General features: G+C 44.4%; 1 protein-coding gene across 3 annotated transcripts in view; it reads right to left on the bottom strand.

The window, feature by feature from the left end:
* The window catches only part of EGFR (epidermal growth factor receptor), a 200,648-nt gene that overhangs the window by 54,374 nt on the left and 126,736 nt on the right, over positions 1 to 19,538 (bottom strand). The window contains exons 2-4 of one of the 3 annotated variants that reach the window (XM_021703751.2): positions 4,883 to 5,034; positions 3,875 to 4,058; positions 877 to 1,011 (exon numbers count right to left, since the gene is read on the bottom strand). In XM_021703751.2, coding sequence (XP_021559426.1) covers positions 877 to 1,011; positions 3,875 to 4,058; positions 4,883 to 5,034 — 471 coding nt within the window. Of the gene's footprint in view, positions 1 to 876; positions 1,012 to 3,874; positions 4,059 to 4,882; positions 5,035 to 19,538 lie in introns of those variants that run through there. The other 2 variants (XM_044920162.1, XM_021703752.2) reach the window with 2 other exon arrangements.

Below are 19,538 nucleotides of genomic sequence, written 5' to 3'. Positions count from 1 at the left end.
ACAAACAAATAAATAAGACACAATGAAGTAACAATAAAGGGGATCTAGTCAATTTTGAAGATCCATGTGAGCTCCAAATTCAGCCCTCCCCCCGCAAAACAAACAAACAAACAAAAAAAAAACCAAAGAAACCCCAACACAAAAACATGCATCCACTGCACAGTTTAGGGAAACAGAGAAGCAGGAAATGGTGATGACTTCTTATTTTAAAAGGACTGAAAGACCAGGGAGATCAGGAAGGGGGAAGCTAAGCGGAGCTTGGTAACTGTAAGCATGTGTCTTCAGAGTTTCCCACACAGCGCTGCCAAGGGGCCAAGTGGTGCAGGCCTGACCTACAGTCTGGCCCCTTGCCAGTTTCCCCCTGGCATGGGCCGCTTTGCCGATGAATGGCAGGGACAAGGTCATGGGCACTAAAGGGAGTATGGACAAACGCCCCCACTGTGCACTGCGCCCAACTTTGTCTGGGGCTCTAGGTAGGAGGCCAGAGGTCAGCTTACGTGCTTCCGGAGGGCCTGGCGCCGCTCTGTGGCTCAGCAGCCCGTTGGAAGCACACAAAAGTTTGGCTTGTCTCGTCTAGGCAGCATGGGAGAGGCCCCCGGGCCAGGACTGACGGCTCTTCTCAATGGCCACACCAGGGCTGAGAGGCCAGGGGTGGGGGGGCGATCAGCCCAGTTAGCAGGCACGCTGACTGTCACCAGGAGAAACAGACTTTCCCTCTGTCTCGAGTCAGTGCTTTTCTAGCGGGCAGATCAATTGTTTACTAGTTATTTTTGGTTTGGATTAATCTGCTTTCTGTCACCCCCTCCCACCCCAACATGCTACAACTCTGTCCCCACCCTAGCAGCTACAGGCAGAGGGGACGTTTGTGGAACTTACAACTGCCCGCTTGGTTCTGGAAGTCCATCGACATATTGCTTATAAAATCGCTGTCAACGATATCCCGCCACTGGATGGTTTCCACGTTGCAGAGGACTGGGTTGTTGCTGAACCGCACAGCTCCTTGTAGGATTTCTGCATGTGAAAAGAACCTCAGTTACTGAAAGGCCATGTCTTTAAACTTCCGCAAAGTACGTATGCATTTTTTTTAAAAGATTTTATTTATTTATTGAGAGAGAGAGAGAGAATGATAAAGAGAGAGCATGAGAGGGAAGAGGATCAGAGGGAGAAGCAGACTCCCTGCCGAGCAGGGAGCCTGATGTGGGACTCGATCCCGGGACTCCAGGATCATGACCTGAGCCGAAGGCAGTCGCTTAACCAACTGAGTCACCTAGGGGCCCAATGTATGCATTTCTTTACATTTGGAGTTCTGCTAAAACAAGGCCAGCCTGCGAACAAGACTTCCCATAGCACTTTGCGGGGGGGTGGGGGCAACTATCAGAATTCAGAAGTAAGGGAAGGAAGGAAGCTGTATGATGATGTGAAGGGGCAAAGGGGACAGAGGGGGGTGGCAGTCACCCAGTGTGGGCTGGCTAGGCCAGGAGAAGGGGGCGATGCTGTGAGCTGCTTCTGGAGCTCCTCACTGGAAAAGGTAGCAGGGGAGTGAAGGGGGCTGAGAAGAATCTCTACGTACGATGGAGAGATGGCAGACGCCAGGAATGCAAATGGCATGAAAGACTATGATTGTTTCCCAGGAAGAAATGACACGACTTGGAAAATCAGGAATGATTAAAAAAAAAATGCAAGCATGAGCAGAGGGAGAGCGTTGCATCTATGACAGTAGACAGAAATGGTTTTACTGAATGACTTCTATGCACAAAAGACTGCAGCTGTGGGTCTGCAACGATGAAGTGGGTCTAGGAGCTGACGGGCAAGGGCCTTACAGAACACCTACAGTCTGCAATCGTGAGAAGTAAAAAGAAGGCAGCAAAGGTGCTGGATGATTCGGGTGCCCCTGACTGGGTAGCTGAGAAGGGAAAGAGATCATCAGTCCGGAAGCAGTCATTCTTTTATTTTTACTTTCCGTATTTAATGATTTTATTCTTCGTGGTGGGCACTGAGTCATTATTCATAACCGTACTTAATTAATATTGAATAATTCACATGAAATAGTTATTTAATAACAATAAATAATCTGCACGTATACAACCCCATACCAACAACAGAAATAACAGCAACAATAGGAATACCTCCTAAGTTCTTTTTCCATAGTAATTCCCTTGATTTTCTCAACACCGCTAGGAAGTGTGTTACAATTGTTAGGCACATTTTTAAAGAGGAGGATGCTGAGACACAGAGAAAACCCGCTCCAGGGGCATCTGGCTGGTGAGCGATGGAGCCAGGACTGGCACCCAGACAGTCTGGCTCCGGGGTCCACGCTCTTAACCACATCTGCCTGTCACCATGAGATAGCATGAGGCCAGACAGGCAGATTGAGGCATGCTGAATGTACGTACCATTTCACAAAATGTGTAAATAGCCCAAATTAGTATTAGCATAAATGCAGACCATGTGCGTGGGTGCTCTGAGCAGCTAAAGTGGTGGGTGGGAAGTCTTAGGGCAGTTTTATAGGATGGCCAAGCCCAGGAGTCCGACTAGAGGGCTGTGCCAGCCGCCTCTGAGCCGGGGTCTGGATGCCTCGCCTCATCCCAGCACTGCCGTCTGCCAGGTTCTGCCATTCCCGGGGCCCCCTGATACACCCTCTGCTGTCACCCCCCCTTTCCTGGTGGGCCCGCTTCCCCATCACAATTGCACAGCACGTGGGAAGGGTAAAGACTCGGGCAGGGCGCCTGGGTGGCTCAGTTGGTTAAGCGACTGCCTTTGCCTCAGGTCATGATCCTGGAGTCCCTGGATTGAGTCCCGCATCGGGCTCCCTGCTCGGCGGGGAGCCTGCTTCTCCCTCTGACCCTCCCCCCTCTCATGTACTCTCTCTCATTCTCGCTCTCTCAAATAAATAAATAAATCTTTAAAAAAAAAAAAAAAGACTCGGGCAGCAGAGTTAGGTGGTCATTCCTGGCCGTTTTTTCACTAATTTGGGACCTTAGGAGGATTACGTTGCCACCATTCCTCTATGGGTAAGATGGTGGGAGTGTAAACACCTGCGCAGAAGGAAGGTGGTGGGCATGAAGTTCCCGATGGAACAGGACTGGCACCGCACCTGCCACATAGTGAGGGTGTGCTCCGCATTAACTTCAATGTCGTTGAAATCAACTTCCTGTCTCTTCTATCATCTTCCTTAGCTTCCACTCGCAGGACCCTCATGAGTGTCCTACTCACGGGAATTCAAACTCTGCAATACCATCATTCTCTGTCCTTAACTTCACTGTCCTTAAGTAATGCTCTGGGTAACAGCATTACTCTGAAAGCTGTCTCAAACAGGGGTGGATTTTTTTTTTTTAAAGATTTTTTTTTTAATTTATTTATTTGACAGAGAGAAAGAGAGACAACACAGAGGGAGGGTGAGAGGGAGAAGCACACTCCCCGCTGAGCAGGGAGCCCGACACGCGGCTTAATCCCAGGACCCCAGTATCATGACCTGAGCCAAAGGCAGATGCTCAACCGACTTGAGCCACCCAGGCGCCCAAATAGGGGTGGTTTTTAATGTACGTCCCTTGTACCTGAGGTCCAGGTAATAGGATTGGCAGTTTATTCACTCCCCAGGTTGTCTGGCGTCTATTTCCCAGAACCATTACCATTTCTTACGAACTCTCTGGATATTTCCCCACAAATATAGGAGACGTGGTACCTGGTTTCAATCTTCCCTTCCCATCACTGACCATGTTCTTAGTAACTTCTACCAACTGTATCTTGCACGTAGCTGACACTCAATGCCTTTGTATTTGATGAATAGAAGTCCTCTGAGTGGCCTTAAGAGAAGGGACGGGTTCGCCGAGTACCACCTCTGCACCCAGAGCCTCCCCGCGCCCGGGCCTCTCACCATGTAGGTTTCTCAGGGGAAGCTCCTGCAATCCGGTCTTATTTGTGCCGTAATTGGATAAGACGGATAAGGCATGGGTATTTTCATACAGCACATTTCCTCGGATGATCTGCAGGTTTTCCAAAGGGATCCTCTGTACCGTGTTGAGGGCAATGAGTACGTAGCCAGCAACTTCCTGGATGGTCTAAGGAGATAAAACGTGACCATGTTACTTCTCTTGTGAGGAACTCAAGAATGCCAGGTGGAAAATGGGTCAAGGAAGCACGCACACAAGTGACTGATGAACGTAAGGCACGTAGATGACTTCAGTGGGGACAAAGCAGGGGCGGGGGGCGGTTACAGGATTTCCGATGACTCCTGCACTTTTGCCCCTTGAGCCTGCTGGCAATAACAAAGGGCAATGTGCACTATTTAGGAATGCTGTGATTGTCATTTCACGTGGTGTTCGGGATACTCAGAAGAAAATGAAAACGTTTTATTAATTTCTTTTGTATCTGTCTTGCATGCTCTCTTACTAGAAAAAGAAAAACCCAGAAGGCCAATCAAATCCAAAGTTCAACGAAGGACCAAACTTGGAAGCCTTCAGAGCTGGCTCCTATTGGCTCACTAGAGCCTACTGTGAAATATTTGGGAAATGTGTGAAGTGGTATAGCTGGAAATCAACTATAGTGGGAGTATGCAGGAAAATGCTACAAAGCAGGCCTTTTTTTTTTTTTTTTTTCCCCTCAAAGAGCCAATATACCAAGATACCACAGCTAACGCAATGGTTAGACATTTAATATCAGGGTCTATGATGATAGTGGAATTCCAGGCTGGCCCGTTTCTCTTTGACATTATTTCATAGCTGTAACTTGATACTAGCTGGAGAAGTGGTTTTCTGATAAAACTTGCATCTGTAGTTCCCCAGGACTTGTAATTGGCATAGCAAAAGAAATATACTAAGGTCTTTATCTACTTATATTTCCTTCTATCATATTTGGGTAAGACAATCAAACTGATGGAACTAACTTTTAAGAAGGAAAGGTCATAATTCCTTTGCATGTAGGTAATTTCCAAATTCCCAAGGACCACCTCACAGTTATTGAACATCCTCTGAAGGCTCAGAAAGTGGTCTTCAAAAGTGCCCAACTGGGTGAGTCGGTTACTTGTGCCTTGGCAAACTGCAAAAAAGAAAAAAAAAAAAGAAGAAACATATCACATGAAATGCCAAGTAAAGTAGCAAAACTAAAATAAAAGGTTCACACATTTCAGCTAACTTTGCCAGTTTCAGTGACTTACAATATTAATTCCGATAAAAGGTCACTCAAGACCAATGGGACAAGAAAATGTTTGTCTATGTATATAAAGTATAGTTCATAATAAGAGACAGCTCATCCCTATAACGCAGAGAGTCATTTTAAAATGTTAAAAATTCCAGGGGAAATAGGGGAAAATTCTAGGAAAATCTTTAAGACAACACAGTCTTTTTTTTTTTTTTTTTTAAGGTTTATTTATTTATTTGAGAGAGAGCGTGAGTGCAAGCGCCTGGAGCGGAGGGGCAGAGGGAGAGAGAGTCTCAAGCAGAGCCCAACACGGGGCTCAATCCCAAGACCCCGAGATCACAATCTGAGCCAAAACCAAGAGTCAGACGCTTAACCGACTGCACCATCCAAACACCCCAAGACAAAATAGTCTTTCAGAGGCTTTGGTAGACCATAAAAATGTGTATCATAAGGTATTTAAATAATATAATTACAACTGAATAACTACATAATGAACTTTTTACTTTACAAAAAAGATAGAATATCACATTACTGCGTGTCCAAAGGATATTTACAAACATAACATACACTAGCCCATATTTTCTGACCACAACGTTGTACAACTTAAAATCAACGGCAGGAGTGTCAATTAAAATCCAACTGGCCAGAGATTAAAAATATTCTTCTAAGCTAATGCATCAAAGAATAAATCAAAGGACTAATTATAGATCTGGGAAATAATGAAATGGAAACATACATTTAAAAACACACTCAGCTTAGTACTAAGAAACCGACGTGTCCTTCTGTTTGTCCACGAACACCACCGAGTACAGGTGGAGGTGTGATTGCTTTGCCTCTTTGGCAGGACACAGCCTTGGCACACTTAACTCCCAAATGTTTTCACTTAATACAAGAAATAGTTTAAATTAGGGGATGAAGTTAGCCTATGGAAATCATTTGACAGTCTATATTTAAAAGCAAAGGAGATCAGAATAAAGTCATATTTACAAACCCAGCTCTTTGAAAGACATGTTTAAGCAAGCATACCAAAACAAAGAGGCTGGGGCTTTTGAAGCAGGGAGCTTGTTAAGGGACTACACTTTGAACCAAAATTACCATAAGAGTGAAGAAATATGGCCTTTGGCTTTGGAGGTTAGATCCCGAACGAGCCTCAGCTTCTACCACATGTGCAAAGGCGTGATTGCAATCAGTGGCCAGGTGGTTGAACACCAAAACAAGGCCAAAGTCAATACGCAGATACTTTCCTCAGAAACTTTTTCTAAATTTACATCTGTATTTTATAGGCTTCTTTGTTCCCTCCGCATGGGAACTGCTCTGAAGAGCATCGTCTGACCGTCTGCCCTTGCATCTCAGGGCCACGGCGGCGAGCGCAAGTTCAGACACCACCTAATCAACCCGAAGCATTTACACGAACGGTAAATGTGAAGCAATCACCACATCCTCTTTAACTCTACGGGGATTTCCTTCTTCTCCTCTTCTGTGGTCACATTCAGATCTGGTGGTAGAGAGAACTCTCACATGGGAACTGCAACAGTCCGACAATACTGAGCCCCCATCTGCTCCAGGGGCAGAATGATTCCATAATTCTTCCAACCATAACACTGGATTGACCCAACACCTTTGGGCGGCTCTCACTCAGGGGTATGGGCTACTTCGACTGCAACCTCGATTTGGAACATCTGCACACAGTTGGCGGCAAAGCGGGCAGATGGGGCCAGACTGATTTCCCAATTTCAAGGCCTTCAAAGATGCTACCACCGATGTGGGTACAGGGTTGTGTCAATAACCCACGACCTTTTGGCAAGCACATGTTGAAACAAAAGCTGTTTTCCTAGCTGGCAGACTATGGTCTCTAAGTTTCAGCCTAACTGATTGGCTGTCATCTAGGTTGCAGAGGATTGATCACGCCCTTCATCCCAGCCAGGTGAACAGTGTCCTAGAACTTAGGGCTGGAGCACCCCTCAGAAGGGTTTCTTCAGTATACAGAGAAATGAAAACTGTTAACAGCTGCTTTCATCTTAAAGAATTTTTTTTTAAAGATTTTATTTATGTACTTGAGAGAGAGAGAGAGAAAGAGAGAGAACGGGGGTGGGGGAGAGAAGAGGGAGAAGCAGACTCCCCACTGAGCAGAGAGCCCGATGAGGAGCTCGATCCCTGAGATCCTGACCTGAGCCAAAGGCAGCTGCTTAACCGACTGAGCCACCCAGGTGTCCCCAGTTGCTTTCATTTTAAATGATAAAGGATATCAGCTTGTAAATTTCTCTCAGCTGAACCAAAGAATTTTTATTACTAAATCAATGACAAAGAAACTTTTGTCAGTAAAAAAGGAAAACATGCCATTTAGGGGTGCCTGGGTGGCTCAGTCCTTGGGGTCTGCCTTTGGCTCGGGTCATGATCCCAGGGTCCTGGGATCCAGCCGCATGTCGGGGTCCCTGCTTGGCGGGAAGTCTGCTTCTCCCTCTCCCACTCCCCCTGCTTGTGTTCCCTCTCTCGCTGTCTCTCTCTGTCAAATAAATAAGAAATCTTTAAAAAAAAAAAAAAAAAGGAAAACATGCCCTTTAAGTTTAGCCTGTTACATTATAGAAAAAAAAAATTTCAAAAAGACTGTAGTTGTGCTTTCATTCATTCATCCAAAAAATGCTAAATGAGCTCCTAAAATATTTATTTGATGAATACCTATCATGACCCTTCATTGTTTACGGTTAGTATTGACTACTTTTTTTTTTTAAGATTTTATTTATTTGACAGAGAGAGCCACAGCGAGAGAGGGAACATAAGCAGGCAGAGTGGGAGAGGAAGAAGCAGGCTTCCCGCGGAGCGGGGAGCCCGATGTAGGGCTCGATCCCAGGACCCTGAGATCATGACCTGAGCCGAAGGCAGATGCTTAACGACTGAGCCACCCAGGCGCCCCTAGTATGGACTACTTTTATAGTAAAAAAAAAGAGATGCCATATTTGGAAGACAATAATAGCAACATGACACATTATCGATGTGAAGATTAATTCAAAAAACGTTTTGGGAAGCAACTGCACAACTTGTGTAAACAAACAAATGTGTTTTAAAAGCCTTCATGCAAAATGTCGTTCATTTTTTTTAATATGGCAAACAACTGCAAAAAGCCCTAAATCCTCGGGACGCCTGGGTGGCTCAGTCGGTTAAGCGTCTGCCTTAGGCTCTGGTCATGATCCCAGGGTCCTAGGATCGAGCCCTCCGTTCGGCTCCTTGCTCGGTAGGGAGTCTGCTTCTCTCTCTCCCTCTGCCTCTCCCCCTGCTTGTGCTCTCTCTCTCTGTCAAATAAAATAAAATAAGCCCTAAATGCTAAACTGTCCAACATGTGCATTCTTGAGAACAAGAAAGCAGTTGATATTCTGTGTGATTCGGTTTAAGGCAAATCCATCTTGAATTCTATTCCAGGGTTAATTACTAAAGTCTCAAAAGAAATGAATACATTTCTTCTAAGGCTTTCTCCCGCCGTCTGCAACAGAGGAGATGACCCTGTGTTAACTGAAATCCAGAGTGAGGATCAGAATGATTTGACCGAGGCTTCTTGATTCAACAAAGTATCATCTCCATTCCATATTTATACCACGTGTCTCACATTATGAATATAAAGCAATGAAAAGATTTAAATGTGAGACCACTGCATTAGTAAAATTATTATTTTTAAGAAAACCACAAACTAGTTAGGCAGGTTGGAGACAAAATTGCAAAGGGCAAGAGCTTTTTAATTCCTCCAGGAGAAAGCTTTTGTTTCTCCCTTCCTCAGTATGTGACCCCGAATGACTTCTCTAAGCTCTCTACCGCGTGCTTTCCTCAAGTAGTAGATGGGGTGAAAATAATATTGACCTTCCAGAATTGTTTTAAAGACTGAATAAACACAAAAGCTCTCAACCTTCTTTTGTTAAAATTAACTAGTGAGAAATGTAACAGTAATACAAAATACACCTGCACAGATATTAGGGGACCTCTGTGGATATATACTTGCTCTATGGTATTATCTGAACTGGGAGTGTTTGGATCTGCAAACAGCTTTCCTCAAATATTGGGCATTAAACAGAGTTACTCTGTCTGTAGAAAAGGAAAGAAAGAAAATTTATCAGAAAAGGAAAGAAAGAAAAAGGAACATATCGAACGATTTCATTAAAATACGCATTGAGGATTAGGTGTTTAAGCCATTTACATAGAGAGAAATGTACTATCACTTTAGGGCTATCCATTTGAAGACAAGACAATTAAAAGTGTATCAAGCTCCATACAAAATGCTAGTCATTTGCTCTACCTGTTACAAATCTGAAGACAAATTCTACTGAATCAAGAGTAGCAGTCCCTGGGACACAGGCCCTACAAAGTACCTAGCTTTTCGTCCTCAGATTTTGTTAGGAAGATTCATAAATGTGTAGAGAAGCTGAAAGAACTATACCATGAATATCCTTAGATTAGCTTTGTGTTCCTTTTATCACGTCTCTATCCATCTTATTTTTTTGATGCATTTTAAGATTTTATTTATTTATTTGACAGAGAGACAGCGAGAGAGGGAACACAAGCAGAGGGAGTGGGAGAGGGAGAAGCAGGCTTCCTGCGGAGCAGAGAGCCTGATGAGGGGCTCGATCCCAGGACCCCAGGATCATGACCTGAGCCGAAGGCAGACGCTTAATGACTGAGCCACCCAGGCGCCCCTTTCTGACGCATTTTAAAGCTAAGGTATAAAGGCCAGTACATTTCAGCCTGGCATACCGTGATCACAGCTCAAGAGTAATTTACAGCTGTTGTTGAGGTAGCATCTACAAACTGTGAGGTAATCAATCGTAAGTGTAGCGTTTCAGAGTTCCAACAAATTCACACACCTCCGCTCCTATCCCCATCTACATACATCATCCCTAGGGGGCCCCCCTCATACCTCTTCTCGGAGGATCCCGCCCCCCACAAAACCATAAACCACTACAAATGATTTGTCTGCACTTAGAACAGTTTTGCCTACTTTAGAATCTCATATTAATGGGATTACGTAGTATTGCCCTTTTGTGTAAGGCTTATTTCACAGCCTACTATTCTGAGATTCATCCATGTCACGTTGCCCTAGCTTTTAGTGACAGATTTTATGGGAAGTTATCTGCACATTATCCTTGGGCATCTAGGGCTGATCCACAGTCTGCTTGTTCTTTTTCTTTCTTTTTGAGTGTGGGTGTGTGTTTTAAAGATTTTATTTATTTATATGACAGAGAGAGCACAAGTAGGGGGAGTAGCAGGCTGAGGGAGAAGGAGAAGCAGGCTCCCCGCTGAGCAGAGAGCCCCGACAGGACCCGCGGGCTCATTTCCAGGACCCCGGGATCACGACCTGAGCCAAAGGCAGACGTTTAACTGACTGAGCCACCCAGGTGCCCCCAGTTGTCCCCAGTTGTTCTTTTTCTTAAGAACGCCCCAATTTATCTGAACTGAAAATAAAAACAATCTGCCTCCTCTAAGTCTTGGAATCCCCTTCATTTTACGGGGCAGGGCCGTAGCTCACCCGCCTCATTATGGGGTTGTACACCTCTCTTTTCCCACAAGCCTGGGCAAATCTGTATTGCTGATTAAGACACAATATTAAAACAAGTTTCTCCAGATTTTCCCAAATCCACTTAGACACTTTTGAAATTGCCTAAGAAAATTCATAATTGTTTTAGTTTGTTGTCTTCTCAACTACATATGAATGTTTGCCAGAGTAGCTGGGCTCTTGTAAATCTCTCCCCTTGGCTTCCGAAATTGTTTGTGCTTTTATCCTTGCCCCATTTTCCACAGAACACCTTGTTTTGAAGCAGAAATCCTATCACACTACTCCTTGGTGTGAACCGTCCCAAAGTTTCCCAGTGTGATTAGAACACAGTACCAGCTCCATTCTCATTGTCCCTGCTTCTCCCAGCCTCTCCCAGCCACACTCCCCCGAGTTCTCTCCAACTGGCCCACTTCTCATTCACTTCAGGGCTGTCCCATCTCCCTTCCCTCCAGATGTTTGCATCTTTGTCTCCCTTTTACCATTGGGATTCCAACTCAAAGGTCATCCCTTCAGAAAAGCCTGTCCTAGAACCAGATTAGCTTAAGTGCCCACCATTAAATTCGATCACATCACCTTGCTTTCTTTACTTCCTAGTAAATTCATCAATACTTAGAATTATTATTTGTTTATGCAAATACATGTATTTATTTATTCATTCATCTATAGGGTGGGGAGTGGTGGATTTTATTTTCAATTTTTAATTTTTTTAAAGATCTTATTTATTTACTTGTCAGAGAGAGAGAGAGAGAGGAAGGGAGGGAGAGAGCACAAGCAGGGGGAGCGGAAGGCAGAGGGAGAAGCAGGTTTCCTGCTGAGCAGGGAGCCCGATGCGGGACTCGATCCCAGGACCCCGGGATCAGGACCTGAGCCGAAGGCAGACATTTAACTGACTGAGCCACCCAGGTGTCCCTATTTTTAAATTTTTAAAAAAGATTTATTTATTTATTTTAGAGAGAGGAAGGGAGGGAGGGAGAGAGCGTTGACTGGCTTTTTCCCAGAACCCTGAGATCACGACCTGAGCCAAAATCAAGAGCCGGCCACTTAAATAACTGAGCCACCCAGAGGCGGATTTTATATAGATATATGTGTATCTCGTTGGACTGACCACTATGATGTGTGTACGTGTGTTACTGCATTTCCATTTTACATGGGAAAGCAATGGGTGGCTGTATGACCATGGATGACAGGGATGAGACCATGAAAGTCTTGGATGACTTGACAGGGTCTCTTTGCTTCTCTTGTTTCCATACGTCCGATGGAAGAGGAAGGAGACAGGATGTCTTACAAGAGTGTCAGTCCTCACAACCTTCTGTCTGGTCACTGTAAAGTCTTTCTAGTCTAAGTAACATATTTGATGAAGCTTTAAAAGCCAGAGGAGGACTTTTTTCCACTTTCATGCTGAGAAGGTTTAAGGAAATCCCAAATAAGATGATATTTATATAATAGATTTAAAAATATAGAAGAAAAAGATGCTCAGAGAATTTGCCAGAGGTTTCATTGTATCAGAATTTATCATTTCTTTTGCCTTACTGAAATTGTATTGTGGTGGTAATTTCAAAATGTGCATGTATATCCATCTCAACTATGCTGAAAATGCCCAGGAAATGCACAAAGCTGTTAACAATGGTCTTTTATCACTAGTGGGATTCTGGGTGTTTTATTTATTCCTTACAGTTTTTCAATTTTTCATATTTTCTATAGTGACCATATATTAGTTTATAATAAAAAATTACTGAGGGGAAAATTTACAAAAATCTGTGTTAAACAAGGCCAAAAGAAAGACATTTTAATATAATACATTTTTAATGGAGAAATGATCAAGCACAACAATTAAGATCCTCAAAGTTTTACACTGTCCACGTTAAACGGCTTTGCAAAAGTGCTTTAAAAATTAGACATAATTGATGAACAGTGAAGTACTATATACAAAAAGTGTGAGAAGGGAGAATGAGCTGGAGATAATTCACCTCATTATTGTTCTTAATAGTTGCATACGGCAGCTCTTGGAAAACACAATGCATTGCACAGAGATAGTTTGGTCCATTCAGCAATGGGCTTGAAGAGTCCCCAAGTTGCATTTCTTCCCCTGATCTATACATATTTTACATTGGTTTTGGGGAGCATAGCGTAATTTATCCCATAGAAAAATGTTATAGATTGTGATTACAGTACCAGACTAGCCTAGGCAACTTATTTAACTCACAACAGCTGGTAACAGGAAAGTAGAGAATCTATGGTTGAGTCATAATGAAATAATTGGGCAAAAGATAAAAGTAAATACAAAGCAGCATTTACATTGTCATTGTGGGTTTAATCAAAGGTTTTGTAGAGCGGGAAAAGTCTCATAGTTGTGAAGATGTTTCTCTATTTTCCAGAACTTTATATTTTATCAGTAGTTCCTTATTTTATCTTATTTGATTTTTAACTAATAAACAGTTCTCAGCTTATAGGCATCCAAAGATAGTTGTCAAACTGAATTTGAATCTACACTGTGACTTGGAAATGCATATGTAATAGTCCAAAGGTCCTCTTAAATATCTGATAACTTGCCACATGCATTATAATATCCCTACTGGACTAAACATGCCAAGGTCTGGCTTGCCCAACACAACTGCAAGCCACAGGAACTCCAATTAAGTTAACAAGCAGAAGATTTTAAAATAACACCTCTTTTATTTTTGAGTTAGGGAACAGAACATCTAAACTGGTTGATTTCTATCCCCATGGCTCTCCTCCTAGCCATTCAAATAATCCCAAGCCAAGCGGATGATTTTTAAACAATATACAGCATTAAGATACCTTTGTACACCGTGTCTACTCTCGCGGGGGTTAACTGATTTCCTGAACCCCAGGAAATTCAGTTCTCTGAGAGACTGTGAAATACGCTTCCAGTGACATCATCAAACACCTATCAGAGTGACGATGGTGATAGTATCATTATGGGATGGTCTCCCGCCAGTTATCTCAACTCTCTGGGTCTCAGTGTTTCTCGCTGGTTAAATAGGGGACCAGCTTGGGGCACCTGGGTGGCTCAGTTGGTTAGGCGTCTGCCTTCAGCTCTGGTCATGATCCCAGGGTCCTGGGATCGAGCCCCACATCGGGCTCCCTGCTTCTCCCCCTCCCTCTGCCATTCCCCTGCTTGTGCTTTCTCTCTCTCTCTCTCTGTGTCAAATAAATAAAATCTTTAAAAAAAAAAAAAAATAGGACCAGCTCAGCATATTTGACAGGGTAGGGTGAGCAGTTATGAGATCATGGACATGGAAGTACTTCATAATTCACAACTCCCTACATATAAATTACGTCTGACACCGGGGCTTTACCCTAGCAACCAAACCTTGGCAATCTATTTCTTCTGCCTATGTCTTCGTGATACCAACGAGCCATTTCCCACCCCACCCCCACCCCCCCGGCCAGGGACTTAAAAAATTTTTTTTAAATAGTCTCAGCAGAACTGATGAGTTGTATTGAAATTTGGGAGGTTTTATAATTCTTATTATAGGATGTTATCCCAAGAATGGTCCTAACTATGGAAACTAAATGTCTTAAATCACAGGGCTGGCAATCCATTCCATTTTTAAAAAAGATCTTATTTATTCGTTTGAGAGGGAGAGAGAGAGACTGAGCAAGAGAGAGAATGAGCAGGGCTAGAGGGAGAGGGAGAAGCAGACTCCCCGCCACTGAGCAGGGAGCAGGATGTGGGGCTCAATCCCAGGACCCTGGGATCATGACCTGAGCTGAAGGCAGATGCTTAAATGACTGAGCCACCCAGGCGCCCCTCCATTCTATTTTTTTATAGGTAGTTTAATGGTCAGTCAGAGATGAATCTGACCTATATTACTGAACTATGAGAAATTGATTTGGACTAAAAAAGATTTCATAAAGCAATACCCACCAACCTTTTCTTCATTCAATCTAATAAATCTCTTTTGAATACCTAGTATGTATCAGACAACCCTCTGTCTTGGTGGCCAGTGTCTCTGTATTTTAAACATATGGACATGTACTGAACAAAAATTCATGGATGGAAGAATTACGTATATCAGCATCTTTATCAGGTTATATAGAACTAGATCTATACATGGTTAATGTATACCCCTCATTGAATATTGAAGGCTGAGCAGGGCATACAGAAGAAAGGACAGAACACTGGATCTGTTTTAAAATCTCTCTATGTGAAAATATAAACAACAGTGAATTGAGTGTGTCTGGTTTTTCCTTTCTAGAGATATCATGAGTAAGCTCCTCCTCTCGGGCCTGAGTTCTGTTTTTCTAATCTCCTAGCTGGGGACTATTGCTTACTCATGTTCAGGGGCCCTCTCTTCACATATAGGAATACTTCTGAAGTGACTAATACCACTTCCCTTCCAACAGTGTGGTAGCCAAACCACTGCTTCTATCCTTCGCCTCCACTGCCATTTTTGCTTCTGACCTATTTCTTTCGAGTTCTGTTGCCTTCTCAGATCAGTCCTTCAGACCTACCAGTGCAGGGCAGTGCAGAGTCAAGAATCATGTCAATGCCTGACATCTCCACAGCGCTTCCCAGTTTCCAAGGCTGCCCTGAAACCTGGATGAGGAAGAGGCATTGAAGAGCTAGTTACCACCGAAGAACCCACTGAATGAGGATGGGTTTGCCCATCTGACTGGTTGTCTGCCTCACAGAACGCCAGGAGACTTGAAGGGATGATGGGGCACTTCCGGGGTGGGGTGGGGCGGGAAAGGTGACATGAGTGATTGTCACAGACGGTTAAGCCCAGAGAAGGGCTGGTGGAAGGACGTGGGAAATAGAAAACTCCAAAATGGGGTTGGTGGCAAAGGTCATTGCTTGAAAACCAGGTTTAAAAGCTGATGAAGGTTTGACCGAAGACTGCTCTCAGTTTACTACCACCTTTCAATTCTGACTTTGTTCCACAGCGAACTGGTGAGCAGAAAACAGTGGGTGGGTAAGAGTGTGAGCCCGCAGGTCCAACATTCCCAAAGCCCTTGGCATGCGTGGTTGGCAGCTTGCTACATCTTCAACAGCTTCTCACAGTTCAGTCTAATGCTACGTCTCAGGATGCAGTTTTTCTCGTTCTACGTACACCCTCACAATCTGTCATTCCCAGCAAGGTGATGTGGAGGTAAAGCGAGGCAGGGCTGACAAGATTTCACTCCTCTGGGCACAGTCCTCACCCAACTCACATGCCTTCTGTTTTGTACTCTGCTCAGGTCCACATGACTCACTCTCTAATGACAAAGGCTGAGTAATCATCCCCATATTGGGCTTTTTACGTGCTGGTTGAGTTGTCTTTCTAGAATTCATTTGAACGCCCTGCACAGCTGAGAAGCATCACAGCAAGGTGGAGTCGTGAGCCTCAGGTGTTGTTACAGCTTCTCAGAAAGGGTTCATTCCCCTATGCTCTGTGATTGCACCTGGGCCAGGAGGGGCTGTTTGTTCTTTTGTTCATTCACTTATTTAACTAAAGCATATTTGATAAAATAGCTGAGCCACAGGGGCACCTGGGGGGCTCGGTCGTTAAGCGTCTGCCTTCGGCTCAGGTCATGATCCCAGGATCCTGGGATCGAGCCCTGCATCGGGCTCCCTGCTCAGCGGGAAGCCTACTTCTCCCTCTGCCACTCCCCCTGCTTGTGTTCCCTCTCTCGCTGTCTCTCTGTCAAATAAATAAATAAAAATCTTTTAAAAAAATAAAATAAAATACTAGAGCCACAGTTGCCAAGAATGAATCAGAAGTACTCACTGCCCTGAAGAATATGTGAGTCCTTCGGGGAGATGACTTTACACATGAAATAATCAGAGGACATCATAAAGCCACTCAGGGCAGAGACGTACTACAGGAACACAAGTCAGAAAGCAGAGAAATTGCCAGCCTGGAGTTATCTGGGGAAAGGACTCCAATATTCCTTATTACCAAGCAAGTGGAAACGTGATACTTCACTTTCAGTGTAAAAGAACAAGTTGCCAACAAGTGCCAGGTGCTGAGCCTGGTGACTCTGCCTCACACAGTCCCACAATATGCCACACTCCAAAAATCAGGTTTCTTCCATTCCTGTCTGTGTTTCTGCATTCCTCTCCTCTGGGTCATTGTCATATCCTAATTTGGGGGTACAGGCGACCCTTTCTGGGTTTGTTTACAGCTATGTGTAAGAATCATGTCTCCATCCATTCTTACTGAACAAAATTCTGGAAAAGATGCACAATTTGCAAGGAAATGAAAGATTTCTAGTCCAGAACGGGGAACAAGGATCTTTGTTGCAAGCGTTTCTCTGCAGAAAGCCTCTGGGTTCTATGGGGCAGTGCCTGCCTACCCCCCACCCCAAGTGGTTTAAATGTTCTTTTAAACTTTCTATTATTATCCATGCTTTGAAAAAATCAGCCTCTAACGCACAATTGTTTTAAGGCTCTCTCTAACACACACATTTAAGTTGGTTACCAATGAGCATTAGGAAAAAAACAACAGAAATAGCCACCCTACCCCCTGCAAAAAAACAAAGCAAATGATGACAGTAAAAATTTGAAACAAGGGAGCAATCGCTAAGACACCAGAAAAAGGCCATTAAACCTGTGTTTTCTTCTTAAAACAAAGATAGTCCCAGCACCCCCCCACACACCCCCGACCCTCCCCCTGGCGGCACCTGCCATGGGAAAGTACATCTAGTTCCTAGGCCAGCCTGCCAGCCTTTGCTGTGTGAAGACTTCCACAGGTCTGGCTCTTGCAGAACTGCAGGCAAGCCTGGAAATGAAGTGCAAGGAGATCAAAGAGCTCTTCTGGGTTGGGGGGGAGGGGACCTCCAGGAGCAAGGGTGGATCTGGAATCTGCCCCAAGCATCAACATACAACAATCAGTACCTAAAGGAGCTAAAGGAGCGGGGAAAATGAAGCAAAGCTATTGGAGGCAAAAGGAAGCTCAGCCACTCTATACAGGGTACTTGGGAGAGAAATGGATTTGGGCGACAGGGTTGGAGTGCATGGAGGGGCCTGAGGTTTCCAGGCTGCTCCTGTCTGAGCTAGCCACAATGCTACCTCGGGCTGGAATTGTTCTCTGTGTCATCCATCTCCTCCCTTTTGCTGCTGGGAACAAATGAGAAGCAGTGGAAGGAAGAAAAATAATCTGCCTATAAAGATTAGTGGCTTGATCTCACCAATGAGGGGAGCCTACTGCTTGCTTTTTTTTTTCAAGTTACAGAAACATGTCAGGTTCTCAGAAGAACTATTTGAACCAATATCTCATGTCAGGAAGGATTTGAAAAGTAAAAGAAGTAAAAAAAAAAAAAAAAAGAAAGAAAGAAAGAAAGAAAAGCAAAAACAAAAAACAAACAAAAATGTGGCAAGCTACCCACAGGCCATTTTGACTGTAGAACAATAAGCAATCAAACTTCCATCGCACCCGTCAGTGATCATGGCCTTGGAGTCACAAGGCCTGGATTAGAACTCTGGTTTCGCTACCACCACCAAGGCAACTTCTTGATCATGTTGAGTCTCTTTTTCTCGTGAAACAAGGACTTATGACTCGGGAGGAATCAATGAGATGGCAGAATTCCTGGCCCAAGCACCTGACACATGGCAGACCCTTAACAAATATAACTATGGCTTGAATCTGAATTCAATCTGGACCGGACCCCAGTAGAATGAATTGCTTCCTTCCTCCGAGCACTCGGAGCAATACACCCCTCTGCCTTCTGCTCACAAGCTGTGTGTGGCCTGGCGAGCAGCTGTGGGCTCTTGCCACTGAGCGAACCAGCCTGCCTGGGTCGCAGGGACGAGCCCAAGGCTTGAAAGCAAGGCATCTGGACCCATCCCTGAGCAGGAGAGCCCATGCTGGGCACTTAAGAGCTGAGGAAGCCACACCTCTAATGTGCCTTTTAGAATTCCCTTAAGAGAACTCCCAGCTTGCTGCTCAGAACATTCTCTACTGTTATTTTTCACTTAGAAAAAGCCCTCGTCTGACCCTTTGCGGTGGTTTTCGTAAGCGTAGTTGGATTTGTGTGCTGTGTGCATGCACATGTTTTTATTTAATGCTTGCTTTAAAATGGACAATTTTTTTTTCATTACTCCTACTTAATCTAAATATTCCCTTTAAGTTTCACTTTCAAATGGGAAGAGGAAGTAGCAGTGCAAAGAGCAGATTTAGGAGGACAGACCGCGTGGGGGGGGGGGGGGGGGCGGGGAGGAGGGAGGCCCCAAGCCTCTTTCCCTAGCTAGCTCTGTGTCCCAAAGCCCACTTCCTGCGTTCACCGACTAAGACAGACTGACCTGAAAATCACTAACACCTACTAAGTGACCTCAGGAGAAGCCTAAGCCAAGTTTCTGTCACAAAGGAATTGCAATTTTAGCTCATACACTATTCTTTCTAGAACATATTTTTCCCTCCATGAGGAGAGCTATCAATTCAAAGTAGCCATTCCCATACGCGACCGCTTGCTCTTAGATGTGTCACCTGCCTGAGCAAAGTAACTTGGTGGTGCTGCTAAAGCTGGCCTTCCCTCGCCACAGATCTAAGTCTAGAAAAGAGAGAGTCTGAAATGTCCTTTATGATGTTCCAGAGCTGGGGCTGGCAAACTTTTTCTGAGAAGAGTCAGAGAGTCAATATTTTCAGGTTTGCAGATCACACAGGGTCTGGTCCAACCTCTTGGCTCCACTGCTACCATTCAAAAACAGCCACAGACAAGAAGCAAATAAATAGGCCTGGCACCATCATGTGCCCGGAAACTCTATCTACAAAAACAGGCGGTAGCTGGATTTGAACCATGGGGCTGTACTTCACCAAACTCTGCTTTAGAGGAAGGCCTAACAGGAGGTCGAGGGGGTCTATGATGAGGGTTCCCTTCACCCTGTACTTTCTAGAAGGTAAATGTGGTCGAACACAATCATTTT

This window comes from Neomonachus schauinslandi, chromosome 12, assembly GCF_002201575.2.
Source record: "Neomonachus schauinslandi chromosome 12, ASM220157v2, whole genome shotgun sequence".
Lineage (NCBI taxonomy): Eukaryota > Metazoa > Chordata > Mammalia > Carnivora > Phocidae > Neomonachus > Neomonachus schauinslandi.
Note: the sequence above shows the minus strand (reverse complement) of the source record. Positions and strands in the feature narration are given on the sequence as shown.